The sequence below is a fragment of the Coenobita brevimanus genome, chromosome 64 (assembly GCF_032717465.1).
Source record: "Coenobita brevimanus isolate Jiangsu-jjx chromosome 64, ASM3271746v2, whole genome shotgun sequence".
NCBI classification, from domain to species: domain Eukaryota; kingdom Metazoa; phylum Arthropoda; class Malacostraca; order Decapoda; family Coenobitidae; genus Coenobita; species Coenobita brevimanus.
Window position 1 is genome coordinate 24127828 of NC_137017.1, and position 22903 is coordinate 24150730.

General features: G+C 43.0%; 1 protein-coding gene across 1 annotated transcript in view; it reads left to right on the top strand.

Moving 5' to 3' along the window:
* LOC145404600 (uncharacterized) overlaps positions 1 to 22903 on the top strand; it is a 135563-nt gene that overhangs the window by 105061 nt on the left and 7599 nt on the right. The window contains exons 8-9 of the mRNA XM_080276118.1: positions 11960 to 12305; positions 20509 to 21177. Coding sequence (XP_080132244.1) covers positions 11960 to 12305; positions 20509 to 21177 — 1015 coding nt within the window. The remainder of the gene's footprint in view (positions 1 to 11959; positions 12306 to 20508; positions 21178 to 22903) is intronic.

Consider the following 22903-nt stretch of genomic DNA (forward strand, 5'->3'; position numbering starts at 1 on the left):
ACACACACGGCAGCGTTGCACTGGAGGCCATCACTGGGCAAAATGGGTGGCGGGACCAGCAGCCCAATCTGACAACGTAAGAACAAGCCGGCTTCATTCCCTTTTTCCCCCGCCCCTAGCGAGTTACGGGACCGCATCTGCGTTAGTAGGCTACATCCACTTCCATATCATGAATTAATGCAAAGACAAGGATGCTGGCAGCTCACTCAGCAAAACTGATATTTGAGACATTTTGCTAGGGAAGTTTTACTTCACATCTCACCACTGCCACCAGTTTAATGGTGCAAAGAAACCTAACAGAATCAATTACTGTCCTAGCCATGGATTTGATCTCATGCCTTGCGTCATACCGGCACACGATGACGACCAGCGGGACAAGAAAAAATATAGTACTTGGCTACCGGCTATGTAGGCTTTCATACACCTCATCAGCACGTATTTGGGGGGGGGGGGCTATGCCACCCTCCCCTCATGCAGCAAACCAGAGATTATTTATGTGAATAATATTTACCAAAATATATGCGATAAATAAGACAGAAGCTATATACTGCACTTGTCTGTACTAATGTACCCTGAAAATTAAAACAAATGAAACAACTACCTTTTGATCTGATTGTCTAAACGTACGAGTATTAGGAATCACACCTCTTTCATTTTTCAGAGTTACAACATAATATTTTGAGAATGGTTTGCACTCATTATTAATGATTTACTTATGTTTCTCCAGTATGCAAACATAAAAAAATAAATAAGTAAATAAATACATTTGGGGCCACTTTCTAAAACTTGAATAATGCATTTAGGAAAACTACTTATTTCTACCCTACCGAATGACCTTTGAAGGAATTATGGTTGATATAATATTTAGATTATGAATGTCAGAAGAAATTATTATCAGCAGTCAGACCATTTTTCTCACCCATGCATGGTGCGAGGTATGGTCAAGAGTCAGGAAAGAAAAACTATCTAACTCGTTGGACTGTCCACAGCATAACCTACTAACTCATGACTAATGCTTGGAGTCCTGGTTGCTCCTCACATGCCTGACCACCTGCTTATATTATGGAGGGCAAATTTCCTTATGGATACAGTTCGCATACACCAATAAGACAACTAGATCCGTCGAGCATTAAGTTAAAAAGGGGGAACGCCACAAAACTTTAAACACTGAAAAATCTATCAGTTTCTTTAACTCGTTTCCGCCCAGGGTCCTCAATATAGGACGGAACTGGGCACTTTGAAAAGTTAATAAAAAAGGGAACTCCCGAGTAGGGACCAATTAGCTTCGCGACAATGAGCCGACAGGCTGAGGGAGGTACGCTTAGTACCCATCCAGCAAAATCCCTTGCACAAGAACTAATGAGTTAATCATGTCGTCAGAAGAAACGAAAAGCAGAAAAACAGTAACGAAGCAACCATTAAAAAGAAGACAAATAACAGAACGAGAGGCGCCATGGAAATTTAAATCACGCGCTTCTGTCAGCTGATCGACCACAACAAACCGATCCAGCTGATTGTACGGTGCACGGCGTTCACAGACGTGCTTACGATTTTATCTTGACGTGAGTAATGCAATTGCACCCTAAGTATATATGTAGTAAGTTGGGTATTATTTTACAAGTTGCCAATATGCGGATGTAATGGCAACTTGTAAAAAATATACCAGCAGATGATAGTGAACTTGCATGTCAGTGATCATATAGAAGAGTAATTGTACATCGAGCAGCGAGGCTTTGCAATCATAATGGTCATATAAGCTGAAATGCAGTCATATACTGAACAGCTCCTAACTTTATAGTTATCGTAAAAAAAAAAAAAAAATAGTCACTGAATGTACAGTGAGGTTGGATGAGGAGGAAATGGAAAATGTGAGTGCGTTTAAGTACTTGGGTAGTGTGATGAGTTAGGATGGAAGTTTAGAGAGCGAATTGCTCGAAAGGGTACAAGAAGGAAGAAAGGTTGCTGGTTCCTTGAAAGCAGTGATAAGAAACAGAGAAGTGAGCATGGAAGTGTAAAATTACTACATGACAGTATTATGATACCGTACCAACTCTAACGTATGGAAGTGAAGTTTGGACCTTCTTGGAGGGACAGAAGTCAAGAGTGAGAGCTGTGGAAATGAGTTATTTAAGAGAAGCTTGTGGAGTCACATGAAGAGACAGACTGACAAATGAGGATGTGAAGGAACATTGTGGTGTGGATGTGGATGTGATAGGAAGCATTAGGAGAAGCACATTGAGGTGGTTTGGCTGTATGGAGGGGATGGAGATTGAGAGATTGACGAGAAGAGTGTATGTGAGTGAGATGAAGGGAGGGGGAGGACAAGGATGAGATGGAGGGATGGAGTGGAGAGGTATATGAGAGAGGTGGGTGTGAGCTGGGAGCAGGGCAGTGAAATGGCGGGGGATAGGGCAACATGGAGGCGATTTGCTTGTGGCCACCCCTTATGGGATTAAGGCTTCATGTGATAGATAGATAGTAAAAATGGTTCATCTCTCCTCACTTCCTTTTTCCCACATCATACCTGTCAACTTTTATTATTGCCCTTTCCTTTTCTTCCTGTAAGCCAGGAAACCATTTACATTGCTGGGTGGTAATCACATAACCAGCCCATGTGTTCCCTGCGTGTCAACAATTGGGTTGGCGAATGGTTAGTGTCCCTCCCTGCAAAACCACTTACTCAAGGACAAATGGCCACCTTTTTTATGGGATTATGGTATCTGGCTGTAGATAGATAGTACAAGCTGTTCATCGTGAAACGAGTGTCTCCTATACCTGTACAAGACTACTGTGCTTGGACCTTTCCTATATGGTACTGTACTGTTGAGTTGTGTAATATTATTGGCCACTTCAGTATGGATACTGTACTTTTTTTTTTTTATGCTGCCTACAGAAGATATTTTTCAGCTTAGCTGAGACTTTTTATACTGGATGCATTTTCTTTACCCTCAATTGAAGGATTTTTTTTTTTATTACCCCCTGGGGGTAGGGGGGTTTTCAAGAGTACTCCCCCAGTATCCCTGCTTGTCGTAAAAGGCGACTAAAAGGGTTGGCTGAGGGTTAGTGCCCCCTCCCCGGAAAACAACTGACTAAAAAAACAAACAAGAAGCCTCGGACAAGGACTGACCAAACGATGACGACCCAGGACCGGATAAAGGACTTGGTAATGAGTACATGGAATGTAAGAGGAGCGAATGATGAGGTGAAAGAGAGAGAGATTGTCCAGGTGCTTTTGGGTGCGAAAGTGGATGTATGTGGAATAACTGAAACAAAATGGAGAGGAGAAAGTGTGAGAGAATGGGAGTATGGATGGGGTATATGTGCAGGAGTAGGTGAGAATGAGAGGGCAAAGGAAGGAGTATGTATAGTTGTGAGTAAAAGATGGAAGAGGAGCATAAGACAGTATGGATCAGTTGGGTCAAGGATTGTGTGGGTAAAGTTGAAAGTTGGAATACAAATGTGGGCGATTGTGTGTGTGTATGCACCAACGCAAGATCGTGCTAGAAGAGTGAGAGAAGAGTTCTGGACAAATGTGGAAGTGTGCATGGAAAAGTTTGGAAGGAATGAGAGAGTGTTTTTGATTGGTGATATGAATGGTAAAGTTGGGAATGTGAAGGTGGACGGAATAGTTGGTGAGTGGGGTGTGCCTGCTGAGGTAGATGAGAATGGGAGTGCGTTAGTGGACATTTGTGCTGGGAGGGGGTTGGTGATAGCCAATACCCTCTTCAGGCATAAAATGATCCACAGGTATACATGGCGAGTGATGAGAAGGGTGGGTGGTGAACTGAATGAAAGGAAGGCAATGATTGATTATGTGTGTGTGGATGAAAGGATGCGAAGATATGTAATGGATGCAAGAGTGTATAGAGGTTGGGGGAGTGAACTTTCTGACCACTACTTGGTGGTGGCCAGAATTAGAATGCAAGTAAGATGGAGGAATAGAAGAAGGGAAAGACGAGAGGAAGGAGTAGTTGCAAGGAGAGTGGAAAGGTTACAAGAGGATGAGAAAAAGGCAGAGTATAAGAGAGAAGTGGAGGAACGATTGGGCAAATATGAATTGGAGCAGATGGGAGACGTGGAAGGTGTGTGTAAGATATTTACAGAAGAAATATGTGCATCATGTGATGTGGTGTGTGGGGTGAAGAGAAGACGGAGGGGGGTGCAAGGAACAGCGTGGTGGACTGAAGAGGTGAAACAGGCTGTGGCACAAAAGAAGAAAGCATACAATGAATGGATGAGAAATAGGGGCGTGGAAGAAGTTGAGAGGCGGAAGAGGGAGTTATATGTGGAAAGAAAGAGAGAGGTGAAAAGATTAGTAAGAGAGAGTAAGAAGAGAGTGGATGAGGAATTTGGAAGGAATTTGAGTGTAAAGTGGAGGGACTGTAAGAAAATGTTCTGGAGAGAAGTGAAAAGAGTAAGACAGGGTGGAAGTGAAGTTAGCAGGGGAGTGAAAGATAAAAATGGTAGATTACTAGTGGAGAAGGGAGAAAAAGTGAGCAGATGGAGAGAACACTTTAAGGAATTGTTGAACTTAAAGGATGGAAGTAATGCGAGTATAAGTGGCTGGTAGAAGGAGGGAGGTGAGAAGACAGGAAGAAATCAGTAGGATAGAAGTTGTGGAAGCAATGAAGAAAGTTAAATCAGGGAAAGCCCCAGGAATTGATGGAGTGTGTGGTGAAATGCTGAAGCATGGAGGAGAGGTAGTAGTAGAATGGATGTGGAAGATGTGCAGATTGGCCTGGGAGGAAGGTAGAGTCCCGGAGGATTGGAAGTCAGGTATAATTATTCCCTTGTACAAAGGAAAAGGGGGAAAAAGAAGTGTGTGGTAATCATAGGTGCATTTGTCTTCTTAGTATAATAGGAAAAGTGTATGGTAGGATACTTATAGACAGAGTTAGAGAAGGAACAGAGAAATTAGTTGGAGAAGAACAGGGAGGCTTTAGGAAGGGAAGAGGTTGTGTAGATCAGATATTCATTCTTAGATCTTTAGTGGAAAAGTTTCTAGAGAAGGGAAAGAAGTTGTATGCGGCTTTCATGGATCTGGAGAAAGCATATGACAGGGTGGATAGACAAGGATTGTGGAAAGTGTTAAGAATATATGGAGTAGATGGGAAGTTGTTGAATGCTGTGAAGAGTATGTACGATGGTGCGAAGGCTGCAGTGCATGTGGAGGGTGAACTAAGTTAATTTTTCTCTTTGAAAGTTGGTTTGAAACACGGATGTGTCATGTCTCCATGGTTGTTCAATCTGTACATGGATGGGGTAATAAAAGAGGTACAAGGTAGGGTAGTGGATGTTGGAGTGGCCCTGGTGAGAGAGGATAGTGTTTGGAAACTCCCTGTACTGTTGTTTGCAGATGATACTGTGTTGTTAAGTGAAGACGAAGGGGAGCTGCAAGGCTTGGTGGATGAGTTTGAGAGAGTGTGTAAGAAACGGAATCTAAAGCTGAATGTAGGGAAGAGTAAAGTGATGGTCTTTGAGAGAGGTGAAGTTAGTGAATGTACAGCGAGGTTGGATGGTGAGGAATTGGAAAATGTGAGTACGTTTAAGTACTTGGGTAGTGTGATGAGTAAGGATGGAGGTTTGGAGGGTGAAGTGCTTGAAAGGGTACAGCAGGGAAGAAAGGTTGCTGGTTCTTTGAAAGCAGTGATGAGAAACAGGGAAGTGAACATGGAAGTGAAAAAGTTACTACATGACAGTATTGTGATACCAACTCTAACATACGGAAGTGAAGCTTGGACATTGTTGGAAGGACACAAGTCAAGAGTGAGAGCAGTGGAAATGAGTTATTTAAGAGGAGCCTGTGGAGTCACGTGGAGAGACAGGCTGACGAATGAGGATATGAAGGAGCATTATGGTGTGGATGTGGATGTGATAGGAAGCGTTATGAGGAACACACTGAGCTGGTTTGGCCATGTAGAGAGGATGGAGGGTGAAAGACTGACGAAGAGAGTGTATGTGAGTGAGGTGGAGGGGGGAAGAGGGAGGGGGAGGCCGAGGATGAGATGGAGGGATGGGGTGGAGAGGTATATGAGAGAGGGGTGTGTGAGTTGGGAGCAGGGCAGTGAAATGGCGGGGGACAGGGCGACTTGGAGGCGATTTGTTTGTGGCCACCCCAAACAGGATTGAGGCGTCTGGCAATAGATAGATAGATAGATAGACTTTAATGTCAAATGAGAAAGATATTGTGTGCTTCAAGTTTTTCGTAATTTTCTGCAATCCCCAGAAGGCTAAACGCAAGATGAAGAAGGCATGCTTGGAGTTACGGGTCAAATGCAGGGAAGAAGAAGTAATAGTAATAGAAGAAGAAGAAGAGGAGGATGAGGAGGAAGAAGAACCAGAAGGAAAATGCATGAAGGTTGAAGGGAAAATAACAGTGTTGGCTGATGTAAGTAAACTTGATTTTAAGTAACCAGCATAAGTCATGATTTATATCAGATTAATTTTTAAACCCACCATCCACTCACTCAATGTTTTACACTAAGTGACCTGCCAAATTGTTTCCTGTAACTACAGCAACCCAAGCCTAATCCCCACACCTCTCAATTTATGAGGTGCAGTCTGCTGCACATGAACATCAGTTCACTGCATGGGATATCCTTGCAGAGGAGGCAACTTGCCTGTGGTTGTGAGTCTGCTTGATGAGACAGACTGGATTTACACAAGAATGACAACAGTAACTCAGGAAATAATTTGCTATTTTGGGTAGTAATCATATTACCAGTTGATGCTTGGTGGTCTTGTGGGTTAAGGCAGTCCAGCTAAATTAGGGCTGTGAAGTTTTCATACAAAGGATGGGTGGAGTTTATTGTTTACATAATTCTACTCAGGTGCAAGCAGGGCCAGTCATCTTCACCAAAATGTCAGGATGGAGTTGCCTATCCCTAGGCCCCTACACTCCTGATGGGGCAAAAAAAAAGGGGGGGGGGGATGTGGGGGACTGGTAGATGAATGATGGTATTTGAAGCATAGATGAATGATGTTATTTGAAGTATAAATGAATGTGAAAGTTAATCATTCATCTCTCAGTGCTGCGTATACAGAAAGAATTAAGGTGGAATTTGATATTGATTTTTTTTTTTTTTAATTAACCCTTTAACCGCGGGTATTGTTTTGGTCTGACTGTCCTCTCCCGCGGGGGTTTCAGGCAAATGTAAACAAACCTTTAAACCTTAATAACTCTGCACAGAATAAAGCTAGAGAAAAAAATAAGGTACCATTAGAAAGTACTAACCTTCAGCTTTCCATTGATGTAGGTTTCATGACTTTATTGACTTTCACAGGACGGGCAGCACCGTTAGAAGTGAGGGGTGTAAAATCACTATTTTTCGTTCACACACCATTACCTTCGCTCATACACCATTACCAAATGCCAAACTCATTCTGATAATAATACTATAAACATATATGAACACTGCACATACGATAAACACCCACTCTGTGTTCACTGAGGCAGGTATAAGGCACTGTAATTACCCACACTTCACTGCTACATCAGCGGTGTTGTAATCACTATTTTTCGCTCACACACCATTACCAAATGCCAACCTCATTCTGATAATAATACTATAAAGATATATGAACACTGCACATACGATAAACACCAACTCTGTGTTCACTGAGGCAGGTAAAAGGCACTGTAATTGCCCGCACTTCACTGCCACATCAGCGGTGTTGTAATCACTATTTTTCGCTCACACACCATTACCAAATGCCAATCACATTCTGATAATAATACTGTAAACATATATGAACACTGCACATACGATAAACACCCACTCTGTGTTCACTGAGACAGGTAAAAGGCACTGTAATTGCCTGCACTTCACTGCCACATCAGCATGTGTTGTCACTCACACAGCTGGACAGATACTGATGCGTGCTTGGTCAGGGGTGGGGTGGGGGGCCCAGGGGGTGGGAGGTGGGGCCCCTGGGGGGGGAAGAGGGAGGTGGGGGTCGGCTGGAGTGAAAGAACTTAATAGCTACTCTCCCTTGAAACAATTGGCGCACGGAAAAAATGCGGGGTATTCAAAATATTCACAAACATTCGAGAATGACACCCGCGGTTTGGTCCAGTTTTTGCAACGTCATTCTGGAATGACACCCGCGGTTAAAGGGTTAAAGTAAAAACTTCCTGAGAGAATTTATATCAGACTTGACTAGGAAGCCAAGTTAGGGTATGTGTCACCCATTTTGGAAGCATTATTCAGAATAATAGTGACTAGCTTCACAAGGCTAAAGAAAACTATCTGCCTTTTTTTTTTTTTTTTTGAGCTTTAATTAACATAATAAGAGCTCATGGCTGAAAAATGAAATGCCCTTAGCATGTACTGTATCATATCGTTTATAAAAGCTCCATCATACTTGCACACATCGGCCTATCATTTATAAAGGTGCCATACACTTGCACTCATCAGCCTGTCATTTATAAAGGCGCCATATACTTGCATGCATCAGCCTTGGTCTCCTATTGGTAACTCTTCACACTGCCGGATCTACATATACGCAGTGTAAATGAAGAGTTTCAGTGAATCTAAAATCTCCATAGGATTTTTGTTATTTGTAATGCATGGGAGCTGCATAGCTTGTTCAAAGTTGCACCATCTGTGCAATGCTTGCAGGGTAATTTTTGCGGCATAGTACTGGCCTGTGGTAATCACCATGAGTTTTTTGCAGTATGGAAAATGCCCAAACATCTTCAGTTTCCTTAATGCACTGTATATACACAGTATATATATCATCATCGTCATCATCCGGACCTCCTTTCCCACCCAAAGGCAGGGTGAGGAGTAGCAGTGTCCAGACAGCCCAAAATTGCCCAGTCCAATGGGCCACGCTTCCATTCACTCGTCATTCAAGCCCCCGGAATCCTGGCTCTATCGGATACGCCAAAAACATTCACCACGTTCTGTAGGTTCACTTATCGTATATATATTATTGTAATACTGTATTTTGTATTAGTGTACTGAAAGGACAGTATTTAATCATCATCAACATCGTCATCATCATTCATCTCATTTTGTCACATACAAACAGGAGCTTAGGGGCCTGGGGTTAGGCCATCATCATCATCAATCTCATTTGTCACATACAAACAGGAGCTTAGGAGCCCAGGGCTAGGCTATTCAGTCCCACCATTTAAGGCAGTGATGACCAGCCTCGCATGCCATTAAAGTGGCATTACCAGTATGTTAGCAATAAACCCAAACCATCCCTCAGATGGAACCTATACAGGCTCCACCCAGCAGGAGTGCCATAACCCGCAATACCAACAAGCATCATTTAGACATATGCTTACCACTCAGCATTGTAAATAGTTTCCTGGGATATATACAGGAAACCATTAGGCTTGTGCCCCATTGTAGAATTACCTGGAGAGAAAGAGCAATATTCATAAAGCTAGGAAATAATATCTGGTTATGTGGGGACTGGGCAGGTCAGGTACATTTGCTGTTTACACTGCAACCTCTACTTCCTGCAGGCCACGTCACATGGTCCACGTAAAAGCAGCAAAGGGCATGACGCACTACTTTCCCAGCGGTCACACATTGTCATTCTACACCGGCAAGGCCTTAGTATCCGGGCTATTGCTAAACGACTTGACATCTCTAAGACCAGTGTTATGAAGTGGGTACATCGCTGGCAAAACACTGGAAATTTGAATGATTTGGGTATGTAGGACTAGAAGAATGTATGAGAGTAAGGTGGAGGGGGGAGAGGAAATGAGGAAGACCAAGTATGAGATGGAGGGATGGAGAGAGGGGGTGTGAGCTGGAGGGAGGACAGCCAAATGGCAGAGGGCTGGGCGATGTGGAAATGATTTGTTTGTAGCCACCCCTTACAGAATTAAAATATCTGGCAGTAGATAAATAGGTAGGCAGAATTAATACCTGCATGTCTTCATCCATCCATTTGTCTGTATCTGTCTACCTCTGTTTATCTGTATCTCCTCCTCCTCCTCCTCCTCCTCCTCCTCCTCCTCACATGGAATGGAAGGATCCAGGTTCACAAATTTGAAAAAAATAGAACTGTTAGCCCTTGCGAAGCTGCAGACCTCATGTGAGGCACAATGAAGGTCTGTATGGGCCACAAGCAAATTTTCATAGGAGGTACTGTATACATTGGTTATAAAAATAATGACTCAGGAGAAGTAAACTCATGTGCAAAGAATCTGCACCGCAGGGGTCAGTAGAATGACCAATAAAAATGGGCCACAGATCCATCCAAGTGTCAGTTATGCCTCAGAGATGCATGACTTCACTTACAGGCCTAATGATGCATACTGAATTTTAATTCAAAGTTTTTGGGGATTAGTTCTACAACTGCTGCTAGTACCACTGCTGCTGCCAGAACTGGCAGCTGTAACCATCATCCACTCATGTGATGTAATGCTGCTTGCTTCTTCCTTCACCCATATAATTCTTTTTCTGTGTCTGCCCTTCTTCCTGTTTCTTTTATCCTTCCTGTCACTTTTTGTTACAATACTCTTTTTTCCACTTCAGGTGGCTCTACACTGAGTGACAAGCCTATCAGTTTCCTGCAGTGCAGGAAACCATTTAAAACACCGGGTGTAACAATATTTCTACGTAACAGGGTGATGTGGAGCCTACTATGGTGGCCTAGAGTACTGGTTGGAGAGATGGAACTGCAGCGTCCATCTGGAACCATACCTTCACACTTCCCAGCACCATACTACAGAGAGGTGCTGTCTGCCACAAAGGAATATCAGTTCACTGCATGGGACTGCCCTGCAGGGATGGTTACTTATCTCTGGTTGATGGGTCTGCTTTGCCAGACAGACCAGAGTTAATAACAACAGCACCCTTATAGGATCAGTAACCAGCTGTCATTATGCTACATTATTTCTTTCTTTTTCCTTATGAACCCATTTCTTACATCCACCCTACCCACTTTTTTCTCATTTCTTCCACTGCTTTTTCAGCTTCACATCCAGCAAGCCTTGTCTTTATTACTGCAGTTGTTGCTACCTCTGCAGTGGTGCTAGAGAAAGACACCTTCGTGTGATGGAACCTTATATCACTGGATGAAGGAGCTGCCTAGTTAAATAATATCCATCAACTCCTTCCATATACCTCAAAAAGTGAATGGTAGACTTCAGGAGAGGGATAGTTTCAGCCTGGTGTTGTAGCTACCCTTGCAACACCACACACTCCTTTAGCATTCCTAACCAAACATTCTCATTATGTACTCCCTAAGTATTCTTAATTCATGTAGCTCTAGGTTTTAATTCTGTGGCTTAGGTATTTACTTTTAGAGTACTAGTTCACTGAGAGCAGTGAAGTGATGTAAGGAAGTGAATGTGGAAAAGAAAATTTCAATGCAAGGCACTAGTTACAAGGAAGAGCTGTGGATGTAATTTATCTGAGAGGAGCATGTGGAATCACAAGAGACAGACAGACAGACATGAGGAAGTGAAGGAACATTCTGGAACTTCTGTGTTGATGAATTATGAGAAGTACTTTGATATGGTTTTGTCATTTGGCTGTTTGGAATGGAGGAAAATGAGGGGCAGGCCAAGGATGAGATGGAGGATGGGCTGGAAAGGTATATGAGAGAGTGGGGTGTGAGTTGGAGAAAGGACTGCGTGAATGCAGAGGAAAGGGTGACATGCAAGCAATTCATTCATGGCCACCTTTTATGTGATTAAGGTGTCTGGCTATATATTGAGAGATTTATAGACTTTCGCTATTAAGTCCAGCTTAAATTGCAGAAATATTGTCTTTTAAATTCCAGTGTTACAGGGAGCTAAAGCTGACTTGTCAGTATCCCTAGTTTATAATATCAGTTACACAGGGAACATTGTAATGTTTTAGAAGGCATGTAGATATAGCTATAACAGGTATTGCTTGAATAAGTGTATACAATATAGTGTGCCATATACAGTAATGATCAAGATAATGTAATCTAATTACTGGTATTTTGTTTGGTACCGTATAAGAAAGGAAGCCTAGGTCACGTTTGACAAGCCAGGATGATGATGACCGGATATTGCAAGCAGTACATGTTGACCCATTCACAAACGCCAAAGCAATTAAGAAAGAGCTGGGCTTGGATGTGTCCACTGCCACCGTGCGTCGACGGCTTCACGCAGCTGGTATTCATCACAGAACACCCACCAGGAAGGACCGCCTCACCCATCATCACCGCACTGCCAGGCTCGCCTTTGCCCACCAGTATGTGGACAAAGATATGGAGTTTTGGGAGAGGACTGTCTTCACTGGAAAAAAAACTTTCAGACTTGGCAGTGATGGCCAAATTCACTTGTTAGGGCAAGATAGCACAAGGTAAAAGACATTATTTTCATTGAGCTCATGAATTGTAAAGAAAAAATGATTAATAGTTCATATTTTCCCCCCTTTGAAGTGTACAGGCCTGAAGGTGGGCTGTCAGTCCAATGCAGTTATCCCCCTTCAGTCTAATGACATGTATTTTATTAGTATTTTTTAGATTATTCTAGTCACTCAACTCCATCCCTCCACCTCATATACCGTGAACCGGGGTGACTTCGTACGATTTTGAAGGTTATTTCATCCTGACACAATTTATTTTGGCCAAAATACTGATGTTAAGTATTACATACGTACGTGAGCCAATAACCTGTAAGTATCTAACAGCCAGATAATCTCAGTATCTCCATCTAGACGTAGTAAAATATTTTATAGGTGTCCGAGGTCACCCCGGACTGGGGAGACTTCGGACTGCCTTGGGGTGACCCTGGACACTAATTAGAAATGCACTGAAATGGGCCCCTAGTAGCTCAGCTGAATGTTTGGACAGTTCTGGGGGGTCTTCGGACACTGCGCGACTTTTAAAAAAATTGCTGAAAAAAATACAAAAAAATACAGAAAAATTACAAGTAAATAGTAGTGATATATAGCAAAAATAGATGAAAAAATAAATTTTCCATTGACTTACAACCCCAGTTTAGTTGATTATACATATACATTATAGGGAGTACATTCTCACGCTATGCGCAGGTTAAAGGCACGATTGTGACTGACTGACCGGACGGTTTAAAGCGTGCCGGCTATTTAAATGCCTAATTAAAGGGAACTTGGAATGGAGGAACAGAAGATAGGGAAGGAAAGAGCTAAAGAGTGAAGGAGCTTGGGAAGGAATGAGAGAAGGAGCTTGGGAAGGAGAAACAGGAGTTAGGAATGAGGAACAAGAGGAGGGAGTGGAGACGAACTATAAGGATATCATACCGGTACCGTACCATATGGTAACTTAAATAATATGTGTTCTCACATCATATTTCTTAGCAGCAAAAACAAAGATAAGCATGCAGACTGTGTACATTGTACAAAATATGTTTTATTACATATAAAAAAAGCAAATTAGATATGCTGTCTGACCTCAACCCTTTAAATATCCATTGTCCGAAGTTACCCCTTTAAATCCCAAAAATGCGTACACATTCACTCATGTCATGTTTACATACATTTAAAATGCAGATTTTAACCCTTTCTCTGTTCCAATCTTCAAGTTAGACGTTAAAGTAAACCTCTAAATGTGTATAAGCGTGCGGTTTGTTATGATTCGTTCACACCAGACCAAGTTTTCCCGTATTCATTTTTTCACCAAAAAATAGCATTGTCTTTTTTACAATATATTCACCAGTGGAACATAATATTTTAAAAAGATAATTATACATAACATTTTACAAAACCTATGCAACATTATCCCGTTTAAATATATACGATATCTTTCTTCGTTTAGCAGCTGCGTAGCATTTAATCTTTTTATGCAAATTTCGTCCGAAACCACCCCGTGTCCGAATTCACCCCGGCTCACGGTATATGAGGTATATGAGGGAGAGGGGTGTGAGCTGGGGGGAGGGCAGTCAAATGGTGTGTGACAGAGCGACTTGGAGGCTTTTTGTCTGCGGCCACCCTTTGCGGGATTATTGGGCTATAGCTAGATAGATAGATAGAGTCTAGTCATCTTCACATAGACTTTTCTAACTGGAAGGATTAGATATAACCTGAATTTTATAAGTCCACTGGAAGAATAAACTTTAAAATGGCAGTATCAGAGTAAAGGGACTAAGGATAAATGACCAGTGTACATCCCTGGTGGCAATATATGAATAAAAGGCCTTTAGTCACCCCATTGTGCTTAAATGGATGCAAGGCTGTTACTTCAGCTGGGATGTTCTTATCACTAGACCATCAGGCACCTATAAATTGTCATAAGGACTACAGTAAATTATCAGCATTAGATTTAACACCATCCGTCCATCATCCAATCCTATGTTGCCCCATGAGGAGCGGAGGATGCCGAGGTTAGGCAAGTTGGTCCTGACATTTAAGATGAGAGTGACCAGCCTCACTCTTCCCTGAGTGCATTATGTGAGCAATAAACCCCAACCTCCCCCAAGATATAAACCTACACAGGCTCAATCCGACTGGAGCACCCACTAAACCACCAGGTGCCATAATTTGGTTATACAGTATTTACCACCGAGCATGATATATGGTTTCCTGGTGTGCAGGAAACCATATATCTTGCTTGGTGGTAAATACCATTTGGCTTGTCATTCAGTGTACAGTCACCCATAGGGAGAAGGAAGGGGAAAGAATGAAGGAAAGACAGAAGAGGGAATGTTAGGTCACCCATAGGCAGAAGGAAGTGGAAAGAATGAAGGAAACAAAGACGAAGAGGAAGGAAGGACGAGAGGAAAGGGCAGACACCCAAAGCAGCATTACATTGAATGAGTGAATGGTGAGCACCTCCACCTTCGACAACAGATTTAATGCCAACTGTGAAAAATGCCTGGGAGATCAAACTCCTCTACCTACCTTGCATCTCATGAGGAGGACCTTGATCAGCCTGGCAGGGCTTCATCTTCATGTGGGGGTGGCTGTTTTATTTTATTTATTTTTTTTTTTACAGGAGGAGGAGTGACTGACAGTCACTTCCCTCCTCCTTTCACAGGCTTGAGATATCAAGAGCAATCCTGGACCCCATACATGATCATTTGCTTACTTTGGTTCTTACATATCACAGGCAGAAACAGACACATGAATCTATTCAGTGCAGTTCTTGTAGACTTAATCCATATCACATACACTTCACTTAAAATTACCAGACACCATCACAGTAGATGGGTATGTGATAGGTGCAACACATCCACAAACAGTCCCCCTATCACACCAAACACGGTTCCCCCCCCCCTCCACCACCACCAGCATCACCACCACCCCAGCAGCCCTTCTACTCACTCAACCATTGCCAGTCTCTGCCCCAGCACACAAACACAACACCTACGACATTGGGCCCATACAGGACTTATGCTGCCTCGAACATGCAAATTAAAAGATTTTACAATGAAATGTTAGTAGTTTGTTCTTCATACAACATAAAGAGTTTCATACCAGCCACAAAACAGATACTGAACTGTAACGAGAAATGCAACTCACAAGCAAAACTTTAAACATTGTTAACTACTCACACATCTGCACAGACAGAACAGATGGCCATAGAGCAGGCCTTATCAGGTATCAAGAAGACGCAACCATCCATCCATCCATCCATCATCCAATCCTATGTTGTCCCAGGAGGAACATAAGAAAGAAGACACAGCACAGACAAAGTAATTATCTTTTCAAAGTGATAGTCACCGCACAAGAAATGCAATCTCTCAGTGTCATAGCTGATCACAAACTACAAATCAGTAATCCCAGTATTTACAGTCTTCCTAACACCTCCCACTTAGTCTAATGCAGTGCTAACCTCAGCCTATCCACCAGACACACCGAACTCAGTCATTGTTACTGATTGGCACAAACACAAATATCCAATGAGATCTCAGCATTGCAACACTGCAACTTATACATTCTTATTCTCAGTGACACTATAGTACATAATATACATGCTATACCAAGCATTCCGTGTCTCCTCACTGCCAGTTGTCATGTGAAAGATGACCTACCGACTCCTCCTCCTTCAGTAATAGTACTGTAGAATTCCTGCTGGCCAGCAGTTAGGGGAACATGAGTGTGCTGCTTTAGTTAAAATGATGGTTATGTGAGAATTTGTCTTGTGGACATTTGAAAGTGCTCAGTACCCTGTTAATGACTACAGTATTGCAGTCAGTGAGGACATCAAAACTGTCTTTATTATATGAATTACATAGCAGCATGCAGTTCTCTGTACTGTCCATTGAGGCTTATTATCAAGCTGAAGCTACACCAGAGGTATGGTATCATGCAGTATAATGCATAAATAATGGACATCCTGTGGTGCCCAGTTCTTGAGATATTACAGTAGCCTATCCACTTTCATTATTACTATCATGTGTGTGACATAAATTATTCATTGTCTGTATTGTTATGTTGTAAATATAACACCAAAGTAAGTGTGAAATTGCCTTTTAAATTATGCATTAAAGTGCTGCGGTATTGCATTCAACCTTTTTGTCTCTTACAGATCTTTAGCTTCAGCTTAAATGTCAACACTGTTTACATCAGCACCCATTTCCATTTCTTGGGATCTGTCTTGGCATTAATGAATGTTTACATTACAGCACCACAGAAACTGCCTGGGTTGGGTTGCTTTCAGGTCTGTCAAACACAGTATAGATTTTTTTTTTTTTTTTTTTTCCTCCAATCCTATGTTGCCCCATGAGGAGCATAGGATCCCAGGGATAGGCAAGTTGGTCCTGACATTTAAGATGAGAGTGACCAGCCTCACTCATCCCTGAGTGGCATTATGTAAGCATTAAACCCCAACCATCCCTTGGATATAAACCTTCACTGGCTCAATCTGATTGAAATGCCGTAATTACCCACTAAACCACCAGGCACCAAAATTTGGTTATATGGTTACCACCCAGTGTAGTACAGTACCCTTGCGTCCAGTATAGTATTTTTGTCAGGCAGCACTTCCATACTGGACTAAATCCATACTGGACTAAATCTTTACTGGACAAACAAGAGACCTTGTGGGAAAAATGAATAATGTCAGACAGGCCTTGATAAAGTCTCCCCCAAATGCAAATTAACTACATTTTGACACAACTTAAGATTTTACCAATCTTTAAGGTGAGTGCTGATGGGTTTGGGGGGGAAGGGGAGAGGATTCCGAGGCTGTACGAGGTCCTACTGACCCCCTGGAGGACGGCCTTCAGGATCCTGAGAAGGTCTTTCTGCCTCAACCTTCCTCATAAATCCTTCATAGTCACACACTGATGCAACGTTGTCTTCATCATCAGGAGGAAGTGCGATATTGCAATTTGACTGGCACACATCACGAGTCACGAGGAAGGCGTACTGGACTGGCGCAGCAGTACAGTCACTACTTGTTTTACGATGGGGTTATGTCAGGTCGTACCTTATCGTATACAGTAAGCCCCCATGTTTGGCGAATTTCAACTTGACCACTGAATGTGTGCTTGGCGATTTGAATTCAAACTTGGCGGTCCCCTGGCGGCCGCATGTTGAACCACACGGCTGCCCGGTGACGTCAGACCAACCAGAACGCAGTGCGAGCGGTTGTGCTAGCGTCTATTCTGTGCTCCTGGGAACGAATTCTGGCGATTTCCCGCCAACATGGCCTCTACCAGCGCAACAGGTGGTACGGGGGGGAGTAAGGACAATGGTGGTGGCAGCAAGGACGAAGGTGGGCGAGGGAAACGGGTTGAAAAGCGTGAGTACAGGCGAGGAAAGCATCACAAATCGTACGGAGACAGTGGACAGGGAAGGTGTGTGTGAAATGGTAGAAATGGGGTCAGGAAAAAAGGAGCAAACACTTGTGGAAATGATGGAAGCTGACGAAGAAATGGAACAGGAAACAACTGAAACTCCTCCTAACCAGCCACCACAAATCACCACACGTATCTTATCCCAAGCGTTGGGCATTTGTGACACAATGAGGGAGGAGCTCTGTGCATTGGTATGTGGTGATGATGATTTAGAGAACAAAACCAAAGTTTTTCTGGGCCAGCTGATTGAAGTGTTCCAAGAACAATATCAAGAAAAATTGAAAATGTCAAAGCAGACAAAAATAACAAAGTTTTTCTTAGAGAATCTGGACAGACAACGCAATATCCAAGACGTCATTGCCACCATTCCCGTAGACGATGCTAAATGTGAAATCATTGATAACCCCCCCCCCCACTCGATGTGCCACAAGAACAGCCCCAAAAGCAGCCACAAGAACAGCCGCAACCTCCCCAGCCATCCCAACCTCCCCAGCCACCCCAACCTCCCCAACCTCCCCAGCCAAGCTTCGCTGCCCTCTTTAAGCTGGATGCTGACTTTTCTGGCTTCGATGAAGTGGATGATCAAGCGAGACAAATGGTTGCTAAGGGGGTTATGGGGGAGGAGGGGGAGAGTGATGAGGAAAGTGGTGGTAGCAACTAAGCTGCCCCCACTGCCACTCCGACGTCCCCAGCCAAGCAAGCCTATCTTCACTCTATTTACGGTTAGTTACAACCTTTATATCATGTCTTATTAGCTTTATTTATTGTTTATTGGTCTGTTTTCTACATGTGTATTAATATGTGAAGGCAAAAAATTTTATTTCAGCTCGAAAGATGGTGTTGTAGGGGTCAAAAGGGGGACTTTGGCAATGACCAAAGACTGATTGAGGCACTTTATAGGCAATTTGTACAGTAAAAAGAACTCACGTTTGGCGAAATTCGAATTTGGCGGTAGTTTCGCCAGACTAATTGGATCGCTAAACGCGGGGGCTTACTGTACTGATTTTATCGTAAATCGGGAGAATGAAACACATTATAAAAGGGGGGTTACGTCAACTCAGCTTCCGAAAGACACCTACCCAAGACTGAAATAAAAATGACAACCCACCTTAATCACTTCCTGTGTCAGTCCAAGTCGTCTCCAAGACCAAAACAAACACTATCACACCAATACAGGCGGCGTTACTCATGTACAGTAAATCGCTGCAACAACACAACAGTCACACTTGCTTAACGTTGGGCTGGTGCTATACAATGTATAGGCCTACTGTAGCACAATGCTTGGCTGAGAGGTGACAATAGCAGGGGGAGGGGGGACATGTGAACGAGTGGAAAAGACAGGGCTTTGAAGGGATGGCGGGATCGCAACTGAACCAAAACTATGCTCTGCACACTCGGGCCGCCATCTTGCCTGAGACAAGCAACTGTCACCTTGCGTGTGCCTGGTGCTTCGTACGAAATTTTCCGAGGGCAATATCGTTATAGCAGGAAATTCATTGGAAATCGGATTTTGGGGTGGAACTTTTCTGTTATCGTTGTAGCGAATTATCGTATACCGAATCAACGTAAAACGAATAGTGACTGTACTAGGGAACGTTTCTTGGTGTTGGCTGTCATCTCTCGCACGCTCGGGTAGTAGTACTTGACACAGCACGTCAGTACTAGAGAAGAACTCCTTGGATTTGGCCCACTTTGCACGGCCGATCCATACAAGCCCAACAAATCCGTACTACGGTAATAAATTATTTAATTTTTTTGCCAACCGTACTGGATGAGAATAGTACTGGGCAAATGCGTACTGGACGCGAGGGTACAGTACATGGTTTCCTGGTGTACAGGAAACTATTTGGCTTGTCATTCAGTGTAGAGTCACCCACAGGCAGAAGGAAGAGGAAAGAATGAAGGAAAGAAAGAAAGAAGATGAAGTGTAAAGTCACCCGTAGGCAGAAGGACGACGAAAGAATGAAGGAAAGAAAAACAGAAGAGGATGGGAGGAAATAAGGATGGAGGAGAGGAAAGGGCAGACATCCGAGAGCAGCACTACATCGAGTGAGTGGATGGTGAGCGCCCCCACGTACCACATTCACATAAAACATCCTAACTCTTTAAATGGCAGCAGAATCTCTGTAAGATGTATTTACCAATCATTTTTAATGTAAACTATGTAGAAGATTGCTTGTTTGTTCTTTTGTCTTCACTATAACCATACATTTTCCAGCCAGACTATTGAATATGAATGTGGAAGAGTTAGAGAAAAAGTTTGCTCTTAATATTAAACACCTGGGTAGGTTTGTGTATCCAGGAGATTGGCTAAAATTCTTGTTAAATGTGATCCCTCATTCAGAACACATGCAAGGCAGAATACTTAGGGAGAGAACCAACCTCCTGATGTAATACACCAAGCTCAAATTTGTGTGGTAAAATTAATGCAGTTCCTCTTCCATCCCTCATCTAAATATACAGGGTGGCCTGCAAATAGCACTCCACTAAAAATTCACATGGAAGTCTCATATGTGTTGCAGGAATGGCTTATTCAGTTGGTGTGGGTGTGGTTGTGTCAGTGGGAATAGGAAATGAATGGATGATGAAGGGTAGATACTGATAACACTGACTGAGCCATTCTCACAACTTACAAGAAACCACCCAGCAGAGTGGAAGTGGAGCATTATGCGTTATATATGAACCACTCGGTGTTTTTGTTTTTTGTTGGTCATTCTGAAACTGGCAGTTGTTGAGGTTGCTGGACATCTGAGTGTTAATTAACTTTATGCTCCATTTTGCAGGTGTGATGGTGACAACACTGATGAAGATGCAAGGAGTGGTCAGGTAAACATGTGGGGTTATTTGACTCTGCATGGGGTGGGTGACATAGTTCAGGTTGACTGTGACCTCACTGCAGAGAAGTATTTGGTCATTTTAGAAGAGTTTTTCCTTCCATCCCTTGCAATCAGGAAGTTCCCATTCCCTCTGGGCCCAGTCAATTTTGTTCATGGCCGTTGTCCAGTCCATACTGCCCGGACAGTGCAGCATTGGTTTGCTGACAAAGATGACTTACAGGTGGTTGAATTGCCCATCAGAAATTGTGATATGAATCCCATAGAGAACTTGTGGGGCAGGATTGTTCACAGTTGGGAGGCAAAGAAGGAAAGATTTGGAGAGGAAGGGGAGATGGGCAAGGAAAAAGAGAAGATTGGAGATAAAAGAGAGAGGACTGGAGATGAGAGGGACATGATTGGAGATGAAAGGGAGAGGACTGTAGAGGAGAGAGACAAGACTGGTGAGGAAGTGGAGAAGACAATAGAGGAGCTTCTGTGCCACATGCAGTCCCAGTGGGAGGTGCTGCGTGGCAGTCCAGAGGTGGTCAGAACCTACGGCGCATCAGTGCCACAACGACTGCAGGCAGTCATTGACAAGGAGGGTAGATGGACACGGTTCTCAGACTTCAGTTCTCAGTAAGGAAATGTGAATTAATCCTTTCAGTTCTATGATATAGTATTTATTTTTTTAGTATGTTGAAACTATTTTTTGGTATAGGAGAGACTTCTCAAGTTGGAAAGATTAAATATCGTATAGATTTCAGTGATTGGATATATGAATAGAGAAGTAGGGATTGTGAAGGTGGATGGAGTAGTTGGTGAGTGGGGTGTGCCTGCAGAAGTGAATGAGAATGAGTGCCCTAGAGGAATTTGTGTGGGAAGGGGGTTGATTATAGCCAGTACTTTATCTAGGCACAAAATGATCCACAGGTATACATGGCGAATGATGAGAAAGGCGGGGGGTTAACTGAATGAACGGAAGGCAGTGATTTATTAGTGTGTGTGGATGACAGCATGAGAAAGTATGTAATAGGTGCAAGAGCATATGGAGGGGGAATGGACTTTCTGCCCACCACTTGGTGGTGGTGAAAGTCAAGGTTCAAGTGCAATGAAGGAATAGGAGGGTAGAACAGGAGGAAATAGTCCATACAGTGAGGGTAGAAAGGTTGGAAGAGGATGGAAAAAAGATAAAATATAAGAGAGAACTGGAGGAGTGATTGGGTAAGTATGAGTTAGAGCAGATGGGGGAGGTGGAAGGTGTGTGCAAGATTTTCATGGAAGAAATCTGTGCATGTGAGGTGGTGTGTGTGGTCAAGAGAAGACAAAAGAGGGTGCAAGTAACAGGATGGTGGAATGAAGAGGTGAGGCAAACTGTTGCACCAAAGAAGAAAGCATTTAGTGAGTGGATAGGAAGCAGAGACATGGAGGAAGTTGAGAGATAGAAGAGAGAGGTGAAAAGATTAGTGAGAGAGTGAGAAGAGTGATATAAGGATTTTGGAAGGAATTTGAGTGTTAGAAGAGAGAGGTGAAAAGATCAGTGAGAGAGTGAGAAAAGTGATATAAGGATTTTGGAAGGAATTTGAGTGTTAAGGGGAGGGAATGTAAGAAAATGTTCTGGAAGGAGGTAAAGAGAGTTAGGCAGGGTGATAAAGAAATTAGTAGGGGAGTGAAAGATAAAAATGGTAGATTGATAGTGGAGAAGGGAGAAAAGTGAGCAGATGGAGAGAACACTTTAAGGAACTGTTAGAGAATAAACATTCTGCAAGTATAAGTGGTTGGGGAATGGCTGGGAAAAAGAGGGTGGTGAGAAGGGAGAAGAGATCAATAGAAGGGAAGTAGTGGAAAAGCAGTAAAGAAAGTCAATATAGGGAAAGCCCCAGGAATTGATGGAGTGTGTGGTGAAATGATGAAGCATGGGGGAGAGATAGTAGTGGAATGGATATGGAAGGTGTGCAGATTATCCCGGGAGGAAGGTAGAATCCCAGAGGATTAGCAGTCAGGTATAATTACAGTAAAAGTCCATTAATCCGAACACCGATTATCCGAGAATCCCAATAATCTGAATTTTTGAAAAAGGCTGACAAAAACTACAAAAGAAAAAAAATCAAAATTAAAAAATTCAAACTGGGCGCCAAATGCGCCAAAGTGCCGAGTGGTGTGGTCATGGAAGCTTCATGGAAGGAAGTTTGTGTATACTCTAATAAACTGGTGCATTTCATTGAACAAAATAATCATTACAATGGGGCTGAGGTGATCACTATCCATATCTTGCAAAATGAGTTCTACAAGAAACGTGTGCAGGCTGTCAGCAGGCTGATATCCGAGACTGGCTGAAGTGCATGAGCAACCAGGCAGTAGTAGT